Consider the following 18,138-nt stretch of genomic DNA (forward strand, 5'->3'; position numbering starts at 1 on the left):
TGTACGACAGAAAATGTAGAACTCCGTTGAATTGGATTGAGCCTGGTGAAAGGAGATACTTTGGTATTGACTTTGTCAATGAAGCTGAAGAGCAAGTGCGTGTTATCCAACAACATATGAAGGCAGCTCAATCGAGACAAAAGAGTTATGCTGATAAAAGATGAAGACCACTAACTTTTGAAGTGGGTGACTATGTATACTTGAAAGTATCACCCATGAAAGGGGTGAAGAGATTTGGAATAAAAAAGAAGCTTTCACCTAGATATGTAGGACCATACAAGATTCTGGAACGGAAAGGAAATGTTGCTTACAAGCTACAACTTCCACCAGAGATGAGTGCAATATTTGATGTCTTCCATGTTTCTCAGTTGAAGAAATGTCTTCGTGTACCTGAAGAAGCTATTGCATCCACCAACGTGCAGCTTCAATCGGATTTGACCTATGAAGAAAAACCAATCCGAGTGTTAGAAGAGATGGAAAGAATAATACGGAGTAAGATCATTAAGTTCTATAAGGTGGTGTGCAACAATCACAGTGAACAAGATGCTACGTGTGGAACAATCACAATTTGACTTGCATAGCATGAGCATGAGCTGAGCATCAAGCATTCATATATAAACATTTACAATTAAAACATGAGATTGAAACATGTGCAACAATGCTTGTTATTTCATGTTTCCTGGTATATATGCTTATGATCATGAGTGTATACATGTAATTGGTTGATATGAGTCACAAAAACATGTTAGCAACACTTAGGTTAGCAAATGGAACATTGTTCATGAATGTCACCTTTCATGATCAAGCACTTAAGTGATGTTACATTTGTTGACCTAGATAGCCCTATGTGTGACCAATGCATGGAATGATTGTGTGACCTTGCAATTAGCTTAAACATGTTTAGAGTATCAATATGAACAACTTTGATATTCATGGTTAGGGGTAAATAGGTCACTAGGTTAGAGTTCAAGTACAAGTCATCATTTGAATGTAGCATGTTTGACCAAGTTTGAACTATATGCTAGAGACCTTGCATGGAGGTGGTCACTAAAGCAAAGTTGTAGTGTTTGGCAAGAGGAACAACTTTTGTTTTTGGGTCATTGACTGGTTTAGCTCCTAACATGCTTGAATTAGGCTCACAAAAATCACTAATGCCCTAATTTCTACACTTACAAAAAAAATTTCTAAGTCTGGATGTTGTACAGTCTGACGAGCCGACTTTGGGGATGATTTAACTCGGTCTCGGTTGAGAGTTGGAGCATAATCCTTTAACAACAATTGGAGATGGTACTTGGGTCTACAATTTTTGTTTTTGAGTCATTCACTGAATCACTTTGTATCGGGAGAAAATTCAACTGGAAAACACGCTGTCAGGCATTGCCATCGCGCGACTGACTAACTGAAATGCCGATTCAATGGCCGACCGGCTTCAGAGCCCGTGTGCCGTGTGGAGATGGCGAACGCCGCGCATCGCCGGTGCCCTACCCCGTGCGGCCAAGCCAGGCCAGATGGCGCCTTATCACTCCCTGCGCCCGCCCGCACTGCCCCGCGCTCGCCATTTCCATTTCCTCGGCTTCCTTCTTTGCCCCAGCGCAGCCGCCAGCGCCATTGCCGTCGTAGCTGCTCCGCCGAGCTCGCTAGCGCTCATCGCCGCCCCAGTTGCCAATCGATCACGCTAGCAGCTCTGCCTCAACCTTCTCCACCGTCTCCACCTTGCAGCGCCCTCATTTGTGCCCTAGGTGAGCCGCTGCTCGCTTTGCACCGTCATGCGTACGCCCTCACTGGAGTGCCGCCATGGCCGTACCTCGTCGGAGTACCTCTAGCCGCCTAGATTGCTTAGTCACAGTCGCATAGAGGCCGTGGTGCTATTACGCGCTTCGCTAGGCTTCACCGTGGCCGGAGACGGCCATCACACGTAGAGCAGCGCCGCTGTGCCGCCATGGCCAGCGACGAGCCCGCTCCACCGCACCTGCACGGTCACCACTTGACCATCCGACGCGGTTTGAGTTGTAGGTCACAATGGTGCCCTTGGCTTCGCCGGAAAAGCTCACCGGCAGCGAGCCGTGGCCGCGCGGTATCAAGCAGCGCCGCTGTCCTTGTTCTGTGTCACTGACGCATGGGGTCCACTGTCAGGCAGGTCCCGCCTGTCAGCGACTGGAGAATATAGGATAGGTCATTTGTTTACAGATTTGGTGCAATCTTTGAAAATTTGATAAGTTGGGCTATGTAGGTTCAAAAATTGTCAAATAAATTTGGTAGTGTTCCTTAGGAAGTGTAGTATTTAGGAAAATATAATCTTGACACTTGTAGTGGAATTTTTGGAGGATTTAAATTGAAACTTGAAATGTGTTTCTGAATGTATGTAAACTTGTTTATTTTATATCTAGAGTTACTGTGCTCCAAACATTATGAAATTTTTATGGAAAGCTATTCTTGACATGTATGAGCTATGGTAAAAGTTTGAGGATCAGTGCATGTATAGATTTGTAGTTATAGATTTTTCTTTTATAATTAGGTAATCCTTGTATGAAGTTTTATAAATTATTTATGAATCCAATATTCATGAAATTTGTTGGAGGTTATCCTAGTACCATATGGATGATAAGAAAATATAAAATCTATTGCTTGACACTTTTTCACTAGGGTTTTCTAATTATGCTATTTAAAGAATTTATGCCTTGTCATTTTTGTATAGAATGTTCTACTTGGTAAAATGGCATGAAACTTTTATAGTAGTCTTTTGGTAGCATTAACAAGACACTGTAAATTTTTGAGAATTTATGATACACATTTAGTATATGTTTATTATTTAACCTAGTATCTAAATAAAATAATAAACGCATTTAAATAAATAGTTTGGGCTTTACCATTATGTTTTCTTAAATATATTTGGTATGCTTGAACTGTTGGTAGACTTTGTGTTGTCAAATTTTGAATGCTTATATGAAGTAAAAGTATTGTTGCCTTATAATTTGAGTTGAGAGGGTTTTCGGATAGATTTGGTAGTTTGGTGTGTTGCATAGTGAAAATGATGGTTGCTGTAAAAATGGTTAAAAGCAAAGTTGTAGATAACTTCTTCATGTATCTTGTTTTAAAATTTCAGGACCATAGGCCAAAGGGTTTGGGAGTTATAGCTGTTTAAAGTTAGTATTTCCGAATTGCTTACTCTCTGGAATTTCTGGACAGCACTGGGTTGCTTGTCTGCTTTGGTTACGATAATTTGTGAATTAGCTCTTGGTGATTAAATAAGAGTTGTAGACAATTTTATAAGCTTTCTAGAAAGTCCTAAGATCACCATATTTGGCTAAGTAGAACTTCAGTTATGAGTAAAATAAGTAGCTGCTGTTTTGTAGTGTGGTACATGAACTGCTGAAGTGTTTGATTGAGTAATTAAGAAGAGATATGCACATACTCAGTAAAACATGATACACTTGTTATTACTTCAGCACCATGATGTTAAGAATACATACAAGAATGCATTCATCACGTATCATTAGATTATACTTGTCATGCATACATTCGCAATACCTTATACCATATTCATGCATCTAGGATCGGAGGAAGAAATAACGTTGCTGGAGTTCGACGAAGTAGAGGAAGGGGACCAGCAGGAGAATCCTCAAGCCGCAGCTCCCGAAGGCGAGGAGCAGAACCCAGAAGAGCTTCCGGAGTGCCCTGATCACCGCCCCACGTCCTTTTTGAAAGGCAAGCCCCGGAGCATTCTAAGTCTCCCAATATTTTACAAATGATTACTTAAGTCCTTATGATTGATGCATTAGGTTATAAGAGTTGAATAGAACCACTTGATGCATATAGATTCCTTGTCCAGATATATACACCGTTAACCCTATGTAGGTCCAGGATTGAATATATGCTTAGCCCTGCTTAGACCGGTAGAAGTCGGGTGATTTCCTGTCACCTGCTGAGATATAGGTGGATACCAGAGCACGGTTGGCTATATTTGCTATCGTGGAACAGATCCATGGGGTAAAAGAAAATCAAGGCCGGGCGGAGTCTATGTGTAGGTTGACACATGTGATTCCGTCTGTGCCGATTAAGGACCATACCGTTGTTGGCGCTTCTGACAAGATTGAACGCATGCCTATCACTTAGCTAGCCGGATAACTCGTTCCGACTGCGAAGCCGAGTAGCTCAACTCAGGCCGGGTCCCGTTCTGTTGTGCGCTCCTTGCAGGGAGCCTAGACTGAGCCCAAGGGCAGGCTAGGCCTGAACGTCCTGGCATTTGATGTCCTCGATTGTGCGGCGCAGTACGAACCCGCGAAATGTGGACCTGAGTTGTACCAAAGGTGACCTAAGGCGACTAATGATCTGGTCTCCTTGGGTTTGTGTTAGGAATAAAATCCCAGCTGGTTGAAATCGATTCGAATCGCCGTCTCTCCCGGATAGTGAGAAACTTGGCTAGTTCCCAACATCGTAGTAACTGTGTTATGGAACATGATGGTTCGAATGAGTATGGAATTACAATATCGGCTATGGTTACTATTGTATGCTTTTAAATGATATACCACATGGTTGGCATAGGTTAGTTGCTAATTTAGAGATGGATAGTTATAATCAACTTGATAACGGAATCATAATTGTATACTGAGTTAATCGCTTTTATGCAAAATGTTGTCAAGCTATCTCCACTTATACAGCCTTGCATGATCCTTGGAGTCATTTTATTTCTGGTTTATGACGGGTAAGTCTAGCTGAGTACCTTCTCGTACTCAGGGTTTATTTTCCCATTGTTGCAGATGGCACTGTGTATCATAGTTATTGCAAGAGTTGCTTCTATCCCGCTGTGGATGAGGAGAAGGCCTTGGGCAGGCTTCTTTATTAATCCCTCTACATGCTTTTGTGGATCATGATCCTATTTTGGCACTGTACTAAACTATGTTGGAAACTTTACTTTCAAACTTAATTTGCTTCCGCTTTTATCTATCAAACTCGGTTTGTAATAACTTGGTTTCATACTCTGATGATGAAAATGTATCTATGAACTTTATGTAATATGTGACATGTATGTTGAATCATGTATGATCTTGGTTGTTGTAAATCGTTTATCGAGACCCGTCGTGGTACTCGACGGACTACCGGGTTTATATGGGTTCAAGTATGACAGTGCGAACCGCTTGCGGGCTGCCATTGTACTTGTACTCTTATAAATTGGTCGGTTCTGCGACAGCCTTCGCCACTGGACCACGCCTCCGCCGGGATCTTCACTGCCTCTCCTTCCCCGACTTCCTGTGTCACCATGGCTTCATCCTCCACCAAGCCCGATGGTCAGCTACCTCAATACTCCTCTCCCTCTCTCCAGTTTTCTCTCTACTTCGCTTTCTAGTTCATGATCTAGGTTGTCTTTTTCCCGATTAGAAATGTTTTCACCCGCTAGATCTACTTCTAGTGATCCTAAGGGTTTAGCACACGCCATCGGATTCGGTCTCCAAGCCGCAGCCGCAGCTGAAGGGGGAGGAGCACCACCGTGGGGAGAGGGCCGCCGTGCCATAGTGGAGGAGGGGCGCCACCCGCTGTTGCCCGTGCTACTGCCGCCTCGCCCGCTCCCAGATCCGGCCTCCCCACCACTGGATCCGGCCTTCCCACCGTCGGATCCGGCCTCCCCATCCACGTCGCCTGAGGGCGAGAGGGAGGGGAGAGGGCCACCGCGCCGAGGGAAGGAGGGACGCCACCGCCGGAGGAGGAGGAGGTGGCCTCGCGCGCCCCGCCGGAGGAGGAGGAGGCGGCCATGTGCGCCGCCTTCAAGGGCCGCCCTGAGCATGTCCTGGATCCGCCGGAGGAGGGGGCCAGGGGCCGCGGTGCCACCTAGGAGCGTGGGCCGCTCGGAGATAGGAGGAGAGGGAGAGGGAGGGAGGCGCCGGGAGAGAGGGAGGGAGTGCCTGGCGGAGAGAGGGAGGGAGAGGGAGCGCGCGGCGTTACGGGAGAGGGAGCGCGTGGCGTTACGGGAGGGAGGAAGTGGAGAGAGCGGGTGCAGCTGGGAGGGAGGAAGTGGAGTGAGCAACGAACCTTAAGTCTTGTTGTATATGAGCAAAGTAGAGTAACGAGTATGTGCTTTGGCTGGGCTGGGAGCTGGGCCACTATTTATCGAGGCGGGCCTTATAACGTGACCACCTCGGTTAATGTATTAATAGAGGCGGCTTGCGTTAGGAAAATCGCCTCGGTTAATAAATATTAACTGAGGCGGTCGCGTTAGGTTGCCCGCCTTGGTAAATTGATTTTGCGAAGCGGTTAACTGGCATTAACCGAGGCGGTTTAAAAGTTCGTCCGCCTCGGAGCCCAATTTCAAAATGCCCAATTTCGTAAAATATTTTGCGTAGTAGTGTGGGGCAGCACGACCAGGCGGTGTTCGTTAACATCAGGCACGAGCTCGTCGACAAGCTGCAGGTCAGGATCGGGCCGCTGGACACGGTGTACTACGGCGGGTTCTGCAAGTACCACGACGACCCGGAGAAGGTCTGCACCATCCACGCCGACTGCTGCGTTGGGCTGGACACCAAGGTGCACCCGCAGTGGGGTAGTAAGGCCAGTCTCGGTGGTACATTTCATCTCACCGATACCAAAATTTGAATAGATAAATGAAACAACCTCTCTCCATTGATAGATTCATCACACGGTTTCATAGGCTAGATATAGCTTTAAATTTTTGCACAGCACTGTGATCAAATGTTCCAATGTGATGTGGCCACATTTGATCAAACGTAACACAAGATTGCACAAGCATCAGGTAGCCAAGAGGAAGCTCGATCAAGAAACTGCTACAGCCTGTATCAAGAAACTAGATGCAAGCTGGTTCCACTCACATACAGGAACTTGCTAGTAGAGAATAGGCATCATTTAAAAGTGAATATATGCAGAGATGATCTAGGCGCAAATGCCCCTGTAAACCATAGAGAAGGACACATTCAAGAAACTTTTTTGGCAGCCATATAAGCAGGTCACAAACAACAACTTTTTCTGTCAGAGTCTGCCTTCTTCAGTTCAGTTTAAATTGTCTTATCAGGTTCACAAATGCTTTTGGAATGTGTGTGAAGAGATAAGCTGTTGTATAACTAGTCTACAAGGTTAGTCTCTAGATGACATGGCTTGGCTATAAGACAAGCTTATTAAACATGCTCTAACAACACATCGATCGATGTCCTAATTCCTAGTACATTTCACCGCGTGTAGGTGTAGCACACAGAACCGGTCTCGTCGTCGTCGGCTAATGTCACACCTCCTTTGACAGGATCAACACTACCCTAGTAATAAACACCAAACTGTCAAGTTTCTCTTACATTGGATTTTTAAAAGGAAACTGAAAAGGAGCCAAAGAGTTAAGTATATATAGACCAAGAGCAGTTCCCCTCTACGACACTCCTCCTCGATCGCCTCGTCTCTGTTCTTGGCTTCTGGGCTGCTGCTGCAGGCGACCGGCGTTGTTGCTTGGCAGCAGCGGTGTTCCGATGGGCAGCCAGCAGAACGTGCTTCACCAGCTCGTGTCCTTCATCCTCGGGGCGTCCGTTTCACGGGGATATCGAGCTGGGCAAATGGAACCACGGGCTTCGACGATGCTCCCGTCCAGGAGGCTCCTACTACCCCGGCAAGAGAACCTGCTGCTCCTGCTCACGCCGACGCAAAGGTCAATTCTTCAACATCATATCCCGGCCGGTTCCCAATGACGCAGTTGCGCCCATCTATATCGATCTACTAGTCATCGTCTCCGACTCTTCCGTATCCTCGTCGGCCATCCACGTCCATCTCCATCTTCGTCTGGATTTGGATCTCGGTGGCGATGTCTGAACACCGATTGAGAACGCATATGGGCACCCTGAGCAAGCGGAACGGGCCCGGGCATCTGGGTTGTTTCTTGCTCGGGGCTCTCCTGCCCACTGCCTTCCTGCTCTTCGTGGACTCCGACAGGGCTGGAGCGCTCTTGTCGAGCATGTCGAGCTTGGGGTTGGGGAATGGGCTGCGTAGCAACCTCACAAGCCACGGCGGTTCAGCGCCTGCCGGTGCCGGAGAAGACGACCAGGTAGTTTGTAGGCTTCAGTGCTCACAACAGCCACGACAGGTCACCTTACCTCCGCTTCCTCTCTCCTTCTTTTCTCTCCTCCACCTCAGTCTACAGTCCACTCACAACCTTTTACTATACTTGCTCTTATATGCATGCATCGGCCAAAACTCTTCTCCCAAACTGCATGGTTGTACGTGTACCAGCCAATCTAACCGAGACTTTAATTGACGATCATGCACAGGTCATGTTCAAGGGCCTAGCCGAGCTGCTACCGAGGGTTGCCATGGACGACAGGACGGTGATCATCACGTCTGTGAACGAGGCATGGGCGCAGCTGGGCTCCCTGCTGGACCTCTACCTCGACAGCTTCAAGAACGGCGAGGACACCGCGCACCTCCTCAACCACCTCGTCGTGGTCGCCCTCGACGCCCGCGGGTTCGACCGCTGCAAGGCCGTGCACCCTCACTGCTACCACCTCAACGCCACGTCCGTGGACATGAGCTCCGCCAAGCGGTTCATGAGCCCGGACTACCTGGAGCTCGTCTGGATCAAGCTCGTCTTCCAGCAGCGCGTGCTGGAGCTCGGCTACAACTTCCTCTTCACGGCAAGATCATTCTTCACCAAGACTCGCAATTTCTTCGATAATTACCTTTAACCAACAATCTTATTTATGACTGATAAAGTACTACCACACTGACTGGTCTGCAGGACTGCGACATGGTATGGTTTCGCAACCCATTCCGGCACTTCCCCGTGTACGCCGACATGAGCTGCTCGTCGGATGACTTCAAGCCGTCGCGCGCGCCGCTGGACAACCCGATCAACACCGGCCTGTACTACATGAAGTCGACGAACCGGACCATCGAGATGATGAAGTACTGGCGGGCCGCCAGGGAGAGGTTCCCGCGGAAGCACGACCAGGCGGTGTTCGTCAAGATCAGGCACGAGCTCGTCGGCAAGCTGCAGGTCAGGATCGAGCCGCTGGATACGGTGTACTACGGCGGGTTCTGCGAGTACCACGACGATCCGGAGAAGGTCTGCACCATCCACGCCGACTGCTGCGTTGGGGTGGACAACAAGGTGCACGATCTCAAGGACTTTGCCGCGGACTGGAAGAACTACACGGGCCTGGCACCGGAGGCGAGGCAGAAGGGTGCTTTCAAGTGGACGTACCCGACTAGGTGCCGGGATTCCGTACGTTGGCGTAAGCCTTGAAAAGCGCAATCTCAAGTGGATAACACGAGCCTTTATAAAACGCGTGTCCACCTCTATCAACACTACTACCGCATACAGTATTTCTATGGGACGGCTACAGATGGGTTCGTAGGAGCGGTCCCGGACCTACACATCCGTCTCTAGAAATCAATGGTTTTAATTTCTTGTTTTCCCTCCATATTAATTAGTTCTTTCTATTATTCTTTTATCTCTTTTGTTTCTTTTATTATTGTCTACCAAACATCTTGGGATGCAAGGTTTCTACGAACCCGCAAATAAGCTTAATTTTCTGGTCATGCATGTAACCTATAAAATTAAGCCTATTTATGGATTCGTGAGCCTTGCATCCCTACAAACATCTAGTTTGTCCCCACTGTACACTCTCTAATTAACTAGTTAATATGCTTGTTTTCTCTCTCTAAATTGCTCTCTAATGACATCTACATTATTCAGAATTGTTAATTTTCTATTATCTTCCTTATCTTCTTATTCTTGTTATTATACCATGATTCTTTTTCTGACATAAGAATTAAACTGATTAGGTAAAGACTAGAGACTAAGGTTATATTCTCTTTCTTTTTCTCCATAATAATTGATGTTTTTAAATTTTTTAGCTTTGTTTTGTATGTTACATAAATGTTTATTTAGTTGTTATGTATACTCTTGTTGTGTATGTATTGAACGCCCCCTTTTTCTAAATCTTGGCTCTGCCCTGTCTCCAAGTACAACAATGTTGCACGCACGCACGGAGTGGCGAGAGGTGTGCAAAACCTCACTAAACACTGGGTCTAAACTTAGAGAAAGTGCAATGTCACCGTAGAATTTTGGTCAATGGCAGGACACACGACAAGCATGGGAGATCTGCTTAACTCCAATGTAGGTCTTGTCGATTTTAAGATAGTGGACGTGGCAATCAATTTGATCTGTAATTAACAAGAGAAAATAGTTAGTAGTTTAAGGTGGAACATATCGGCTGTTGATCCAGACAGTTTCATGATCAGCTAAAGAACCGATAGAGCAAGTTATCGCTATGAAGCCGATACTTAGCACTTTTTTGAATAAAACAGTTTAAATGAACACCATCGGCTAGAGAGCCGATGACAGCAGAATATATCCATATTTAAATAAATAAAACTGTCAACTTAAAACATCCAATGGATATATCATGAGAATAAATATAAAAGCACAAGTCATTGGCTACAGATCCGATGAGTCATAGAGTGTAAACAATCCTCTGTTTTCCTTATAAAGAAATCCAAAAAACTAACAAAATCTAATCTAGCGTCACCACCAATCAGGTCGAAGCGATGCAGCGTTGGCAGCAAAGTGATAAATTAAAGATTGCTAACCGACATATCTATTTATAGCAAAATAGAATATTGAAAACACACTATTGGTACTGGATGACTAAGATTAAGACACAATCAGCGAATAAAACAGATTTGACGTCAGGTTATAAATTAAAGACGTCAGTGGGCCAAATTCGCAGCCCGCGGAGGCCCAACGGAATCCTCGGGTCACGCACACGTTCCCACTCTTTAGTCGTTCTGCCCTTCAACGACGGCGGTGACTTGTGAGTTTGCGACCGTCGTTGGCTGTGGCGAGCAGGGAGCAGTAAATCAGGCATCTGCCCTCCGCTGAGGGACAGTAAAACTTCACGATGTCAACCCTATTTTGTTGTCGTTGTAACGCTGCTCTACTTCAGTTCTCATCTCGCTTGCACCACCGCGAACCTTTCGACGGGTTTGGAAGCCGACCTCAGACAGGTTTTCCTCTCTAATCTTCCATCACTTTTTTTTCGAACTACTCCCTCCGTCCCAAATGCTAAGACGCTTTGACTTTTTTGGTCCATTCACTTTACCATGTATCTAGATATATTATTATATCTAAATTTATAAAAAAAAGTCAAAATGACTTGTAATTTAGAACGGGGGAAGTAGTTTGGTGGGCGGAGTTCTTGATCTGCAGGCCGTTGCTTGCCGGGTTAATAAATTTTCTTTCTGGGACGATGCACTAGGAAGATCCCACAAATTCCAATTGGTTTAAAGTTCATATATATTCAAATCCGATCAGGATACAATTTTTCCCTCTATATATGGTTTCCATGTTATATCCCTTATTGTATGGCAGAATCGGGCGCTCATAGCTAATTATATATTCATCTGAATACACAGGGCCAGGGCAGACTAAATTCGATTAGCACGCGGGACTTATTAGTGCCCGGACGTCCGGTCAGAAGCGCACGTATGGATGCCCGCGTCGCGGCCGCCGCTCAGCCCAGCGCGTCCTTGCCCTGTGCGGCCCACGTGGCGCGCACTCACTAGCGGACGTGCGGCCGAACAGCCAGCAGATCTCACCTCCCTAGGCTGTCAACTGGGCCCGCTAGTGGCCAAAATTGACCGGTAGAAAACAACAACATTCCAGCGCCCCTGCCTCTATGAGGGGTCCCACGTCGGGTGACTATCTCCCACGCGCTTCCCTCTGGTTGCCCCCACACATGGACGCGCATCGGAGCATGCATGCCCGCCCTGTTGCTCGCCGCGTCGGGCTCGCCCTGCCATCGCTTGCCCATGCCCTACTGGTCGTTTGCGCCCTACTGCTCGCGCGCACCATGCTACATGCCTGCGTCTACTCGCCCTGTTGCGCCTCCCGGCGCTCGCCCGCCCCATAGGGACCGCCTGCGCCTCATGAAACACTTGCAACATGGAGTACTTGCTGCAACATACGTCTAAAATAGATAAAACATTTCGAACATATTCTTGTAACATATGTGTGTAGCCACAACAACATATGCAACATTCAGATGAAAACACTTGCAACATATGTCTAAAACGACATAAATATTTGAAACACAAACTTGCAACATGCTTTTGAAACACTTGAAAACCTTTAAAACATACGCAACACCCAGATAAACACATGCAACATATGTGTGAAACATATGCAACATCCAGATAAACACATTTGTATACGTCTAAAAACACAGATAAAACATTGATAATAGACCTTTGCAACATATGTGTACAACCATTGCAACATATGCAACATCCCTATCTACTTTTGCAACATCCATCTGAAACATGTGCAACATACCTCTGAAATATCTAAAACACTTAAAACATACACTTGCAACATGTGCTTTCAGCAAACTTGGCAACTGGGGTGGGCAAAGCACTGTGCATAGCGGGATCCGGCAGTGCAGCCACGGTGGAGAAGGAGGATGACAGCGGACGGGCGGTTGCACGGCCCCCGGTGAGCGGCGGTGCTGCCCTCGACGATAAGGGCGCACGTAGTGGCCCCAGCGAGCGACGCCCATTGTGGAGCCGACAACAACAGTCGGGTGGGTGCGACCACGCGCGGCGAGGCTACAGTGGCTGTGTGGTTTGGAGGAGCACACTACGGCGGTGCGGGCACAGACGATGGAGAGGAAGGCCGATGGAAGGTGCGGTGGAGAGGAAGGCGTGCGGGAGGTGCGGCGGAGCGTAGTACCACTTTGAGTGTTTTTGGATGGTAATGCTACAAAACATATGTCCAGAATCTTAAAAAATTGAACGTTCTGCTCCACGCTCGCTCCAGTATTGCGAGCGACCTAACAGGCCCGTCTATGCTCTCTCCTCTATCTACTCTATCTACACTGTGACAGCCGACAGATATCTCCAACTCCTCGCTTCGATCGTCGTGGCTCACCGGCCGTTTGCCCGTCCCAAGTCACCTCACGGTGGCACCCCCATCCTGCATCGAGCTACGCCACGTCTGCTGCCATGCGTGCTCCATCCACTGTCGCGTCCACGCTGCCTCGTCGCAGCGTGCCCGATCCCTGCCCTGCGTGCCGTGCCCTGTCCCTCGCCATGTCAACGTGCTACCGACGCCGGCGTTCCCCACCAGGAGGTCGCGACCGCTGTTGACGCCGGTGCCACCGCGACGCTTGACCTCAACTCGCGACATCACAAGATCTGGAGTGGCCAGACCTGGAGCGAGGTTCTTCAACTGCACCTCGCGCTCCCTTCCTTCCTCGGATGTTGCAAGCGCATGTTGTAAGCGTATGTTTCAAGTGTTTCCGGTGTTTTATATGCATGTTGTAAGTGTTTCATGTGGATGTTGCAAAATTAAATCGAGATGTTGCATATGTTGCAATGGCTATACACGTATGTTGCAAGCGTCTGTTCTAAATGTTTCAGCTGTTTTAGACGGATGTTACATGTGTTTTATCTAGGTATTGCATATGTTACACACTTATGTGGCAATGTTTTATCTAGACGTTGCTTACTCCCTCTGTCCCCGAAAGAATGCAATTCTAAAATAGTATCATGTTTTAGTATATCAAGTTTGACCAAATATAGAGAAAAAAGTATAAATATTTATAATATCAAATAAATATCATTGGATTAATTATGAAATGTATTTTCATAATAAATTGATTTGGAGCCATAAATGTGAATACTATTTACTAAAATCTTGGTCAAACATAAAATACTTAAACTGACACGCATACCATAGTTGTATCATTTTAGGAACAGAGATAGTATGTTTCAAATGTTTCATCTTGATATTGCTTATGTTTTGCAATGGCTACACACGTGTTTTCCTCGTATTTTGGATATATGTAGCAAGTGTTTCAACTGTTCGGACATATGTTGCAAATGTTTTCTCTAAATGTTGCAAAAATATATCTAGTGTTTGCACATGTTGCAGTGGACCCCACTACTAGGTCCGCCTGCATGCGTGTGGGTGTGGAGGGGTCGGAGCGGCAGGCGCTGGACACCGTGCGAGCACAGATCAAGCCAGAGCACCACGGAACATGGATTGGGCACGGGGCACGGAGCAACGCGGGACCCCACGTGAAGCAGACATGTGGCGCGAGCATCTGGACGCTAGCCTTTCCTTTTTTTTAATTTGCGGCGACTGGCGGAGAGCGGAGGGAGCGGATCGGAACAGATAGTCTAGATAGCCTTCTAGACCTCAGGTCCACCAAAAAGAGTGTCCAGCGCGGAGCCGTGGATGGATGTATGATTCCTAGCATTACGGTTAGCGCAAACAGTCGTCCGGTAATGATCCACGCAACCCAAACGGTTCCTTCGGATGGCGCCGGTGCAAGATTCGGCTGGCAGCAGCAGCCACATCCCTGATGACATAATCTTCTTCCAAATTTTCATACTGCTTCCTGTCAAGTGCCTTTTGCGCTTCCAGTGCTTATGCAAGAGTTGGCGTGCCACTATACTTAGCACTCAATTTATCCGCTGCCACCTGGAGCATTCTAGGATGACTAGGCTGTCAATGGTTGTCGTTCCCTAAAGTACCAGAAGGACTATAGGAACATTGGCATTCAGGGTGTCAATTTCTACAGTTCCAGCCTGGGCAAAGCAAGGTTGCCAAGCTCATCCTAGAGAAGAGGTGTCCAGGTGGAATCCCGATCTTCACCATTCCTTTGCATTGTGATGGACTCATTCTGATCCCTTGCTTGATGGGACGGATGTTTGTGTGTAACCCGGCAACCAGGGAGTTTGTTGAATTGCCACACGGAAGCCATAATGTTGCCGGGGATAGCAGGGTCGCCTTTGGTGTCGACCCTTGTACTGGCAAGTATAAGGTCTCTAGGCACTTCTTCCGCTCATACGCCGAAATGCTACAGGAAGATGGGGAAGGCACGGTTCGGGAATACAGCGCTGGGCATGAGATCTTGACCATTGGTGATGGAGTAGATGCTTGGAAATGGAAGGTGACAGTGGATCCACCTTATGCTATCAACGCCAGGTCTCCAATTTGTCTGCCCGGGTTCTTCTATTGGCGCTCTCCACTACGTCACCGGCCATGGTATTAACAAGGTCAGCTCACATGTTATCCTTCAGTTTAGCTTGCACGATGAAACATTCACCGTGCATCCCAACCCACCATGCAGTGGTTTTCTAAGCAACAACACGCTGTGCGAGTTTGGTGGCAAACTATGCTATGTCGAGTCTTCCTCGCCGTGGGATGTGGAAATTTGGTTGGCAGTGAGCTAAAGCTTCTCAAACACAGGATAAAAGCAAGTCAACAGATTCAGTTTTCCACATGGATTCAGAGCCTGGAATGATTAGCCTCTTAGCCTCCATTTTCTCTCTCTCTCTTTCTTTGTTTCCTAGGCTTATTGCTTTTGTTTCCGTGGTGTCTTGGTTGTGCTTCTTCTGTTCTTCCTTTTTTTTTTTGTTTCTGTAAGCTGTACTCCCTGTTTTTCTTAATAAATTACTGTAGTGGCCTCGGTCCCTCCAGATTCGTCGAAAAAAAAAATTTGGTTGGCAGAGGATTGTCCAAACCTTGCTTGGCTGCGGCATTGCTGCATCCGCTTGCCGGTGCCAAGGCTGCTGAACGTTTTCGCTTGTGCTTCGGGCGATAGAGACAAGATATTCCTGTCTATTGACGCCTTCTGCGTGATGGATCTCTTGAGGAAATAATCGACATGGCACAGGACTTGTTGTATGACCATCGGAATGGAACAAAATTCTGCACTGGTTTCCGCCCTGTTGCCCATTACATGGTTCCCTGTGTGGAATCGCTTTTGCGCATTAGACCATGATAATAATGAGCGGGCAGATATTGTATGGGATCAATAATGGCTGTAAGCTCAGATGCACCTTGGTGCCCAATTCTTCGTGTGCGAGTCTTTGTAACCTGAGTTTGTATGAAAACTACTATTAATCTAGATTTACTTATGTTGATTCTTGTACCTACATTCCATTTCTTTGCATTCGGTATCATCTGATTATCATGTTTTTACTAGCCCCTGGTGACAGCCCTTGTGGATAAATGGTGGACCAAAAAGTAACGTTCATCTGATCCATTCTAGTGTAGTATGCGGCCTAATTTTCGGGCACTAATAACCAGCAATGCAAGGTACGGTGCCTGAATCTCAGTTTTTATGGCTCTGAACCTGAACGACTTGGGATTGATCTGAACTGGAACCAGGAGCCAGACGAGTTCCCCGGCCTGGCCCAGCAGCTGCCGGAGGTGGCCACCATGCCCGGCCGGATAGTGTTCGTGACGTCGGTGAACGAGTCGTGGGTGCTCCCGGTGATTATTATTGCTTAGGGCCCGTTTAGTTATCAGAGAATGACTGCCTGGAACGAATCCAGCTGGAACAATTAGCTTAGTTAGTATAGTAAACCTAGATTGGTTCTTGGATCTGGAATGAGCTAACCGAACGAGCCCTTAGCGAAAACCTATGCGTGTATAGTATATCAAAAATTACTCTGACAGATGAAAATTTTGAAATTTCAACTCTGAGTGGCAAATAAATTTCGTCGTGGAAATAAACGTTGTCATCAAGTCTTTGTTGTGGGAGACTAATCATCCTAGCAGCCTGTATTGTAAGTCCATAAACTTACACGTCAAATCCTGGGATTTTCTTCTTTGTACTATACAAACCATTTTTCACACTTTTTCAGGGTAGTCCAAAGGTGAAGCTTCAGCTAGCAATTCTTCGAAACTACTGCCAGGATCGTTGACAACTAGAGCCGGACTGCCTGGATCGTTGAAACAACATATAGCAATCCGGCAACCTTCGCCTGCGCCGGCCGGTCTACGTTTATTACACCAGCTGGGCACGAGGAAAAAACGCACATCCGTGTGGACGTACGGCGCTGGTTGCACTCGCGCGTCAAACCGTGGCGTGGCATGGCGGAGCACTCGTCTTATTGGCTTCCTTGACACAACAAGTCCACGTACGACCTGACCAAAGCAAAGCCCGGCGTTTAAGTAGACACGTCCATATGGAACAGTAGCCCAGCAAAGACATGGCCATGGGGCTGGGGTTTCGGATGAGCAAGGAGGCGGCGGGCAGCCACGCGGTGTCGTTCTTCCTCGGCGCGGCGCTGCCCACTGCCCTCCTCTTCTTCCTCGCGTCCGACCGCCTCGGCGAGGGCTTGTCCAGCATCTCGCGCAGCTGGGGGAACGGGCCGGCGGGCGGCGACGATGCAAATGAGGTAACGCGCAAGTAAATGTGTTCATGAGCCATGCTGTCTGCTGCAGCCTTCTGCTTGTAGTGTGCTTGTAAGCTTGCTATAATTATGCAGGCATCGCCCAAAACTCTTCATCCAAATCGTATGCATGGGGACGCTGGGTGTAAATAGGGAGTTGTATTTGCTCTTTTTTTCTCTTTATATCGTCTAATAAAATCCACGGCAAAGCTTTTGCCGCCCTTTCGAAAAAAAAATTGTATGCATGGTTGTACGTGTACCTGCCAATCTAACGGAGACTTTAACCTTTAAGCGTGACGATCATGCACAGGTCATGTTCAAGGGCCTAGCCGACCTGCTACCGAAAGTTGCGATGGACGACAGGACAGTGATCATCACGTCGGTGAACGACGCATGGGCGCAGCCGGGCTCCCTGCTTGACCTCTACCTCGACAGCTTCAAGAACGGCGAGGACACCGCGCACCTCCTCGACCACCTCCTCGTTGTCTCCCTCGACGCCCGAGGGTTCGACCGCTGCAAGGCCGTGCACCCTCACTGCTACCTCCTCAACGCCACGTCCGTGGACATGAGCTCCGCCAAGCCGTTCATGAGCCCGGACTACCTGGAGCTCGTCTGGACCAAGCTCGTCTTCCAGCAGCGCGTGCTGGAGCTCGGCTACAACTTCCTCTTCACGGCAAGATCATTCTTCACCAAGACTCGCAATTTCTTCGATATCTTTAACCAACAATCTTATTTATGACTACACTGACTGGTCTGCAGGACTGCGACATGGTATGGTTTCGCAACCCGTTCCGGCACTTCCCCGTGTACGCCGACATGAGCTGCTCGGTCGGATGACTTCAAGCCGTCGCGCGCGCCGCTGGACAACCCGCTCAACACCGGCCTCTACCAGGGCGAAGCCAGCCACCATGGCTACAGGGGTCTTACGTATTACACAGTGGGGTCAACAGTATTGGTAAGCAG

General features: G+C 47.6%; 1 protein-coding gene and 2 pseudogenes across 1 annotated transcript; all 3 read left to right on the plus strand.

The window, feature by feature from the left end:
* Positions 1 to 7,460: 7,460 nt before the first annotated feature.
* Positions 7,461 to 9,229, plus strand: LOC136453924 (uncharacterized protein At4g15970-like; annotated as a pseudogene).
* A 5,076-nt stretch (positions 9,230 to 14,305) lies between these two features.
* Positions 14,306 to 15,352, plus strand: LOC136455521 (F-box protein At3g07870-like; annotated as a pseudogene).
* A 1,622-nt stretch (positions 15,353 to 16,974) lies between these two features.
* LOC136451027 (uncharacterized protein At4g15970-like) lies at positions 16,975 to 18,138 on the plus strand. The gene is made up of 3 exons (XM_066451761.1): positions 16,975 to 17,181; positions 17,468 to 17,848; positions 17,935 to 18,138. The coding sequence occupies exons 1-3, from the start codon at positions 16,993 to 16,995 to the stop codon at positions 18,010 to 18,012; spliced, it is 648 nt and encodes a 215-aa protein (XP_066307858.1). The 5' UTR covers positions 16,975 to 16,992; the 3' UTR covers positions 18,013 to 18,138.

The sequence above is a fragment of the Miscanthus floridulus genome, chromosome 5, assembly GCF_019320115.1.
Source record: "Miscanthus floridulus cultivar M001 chromosome 5, ASM1932011v1, whole genome shotgun sequence".
Classification (NCBI taxonomy): Eukaryota; Viridiplantae; Streptophyta; class Magnoliopsida; order Poales; family Poaceae; genus Miscanthus; species Miscanthus floridulus.

Excerpts from the sequence above, each read along its gene's own strand:
- LOC136451027 (XM_066451761.1), top strand. The coding sequence starts at position 16,993 with ATGGCCATGGGGCTGGGGTTTCGGATGAGCAAGGAGGCGGCGGGCAGC. Across the intron at positions 17,182-17,467 it reads GCGGCGACGATGCAAATGAG|CGTGACGATCATGCACAGGT; the intron begins GTAACGCGCAAG and ends TTAACCTTTAAG. Across the intron at positions 17,849-17,934 it reads GCTACAACTTCCTCTTCACG|GACTGCGACATGGTATGGTT; the intron begins GCAAGATCATTC and ends ACTGGTCTGCAG.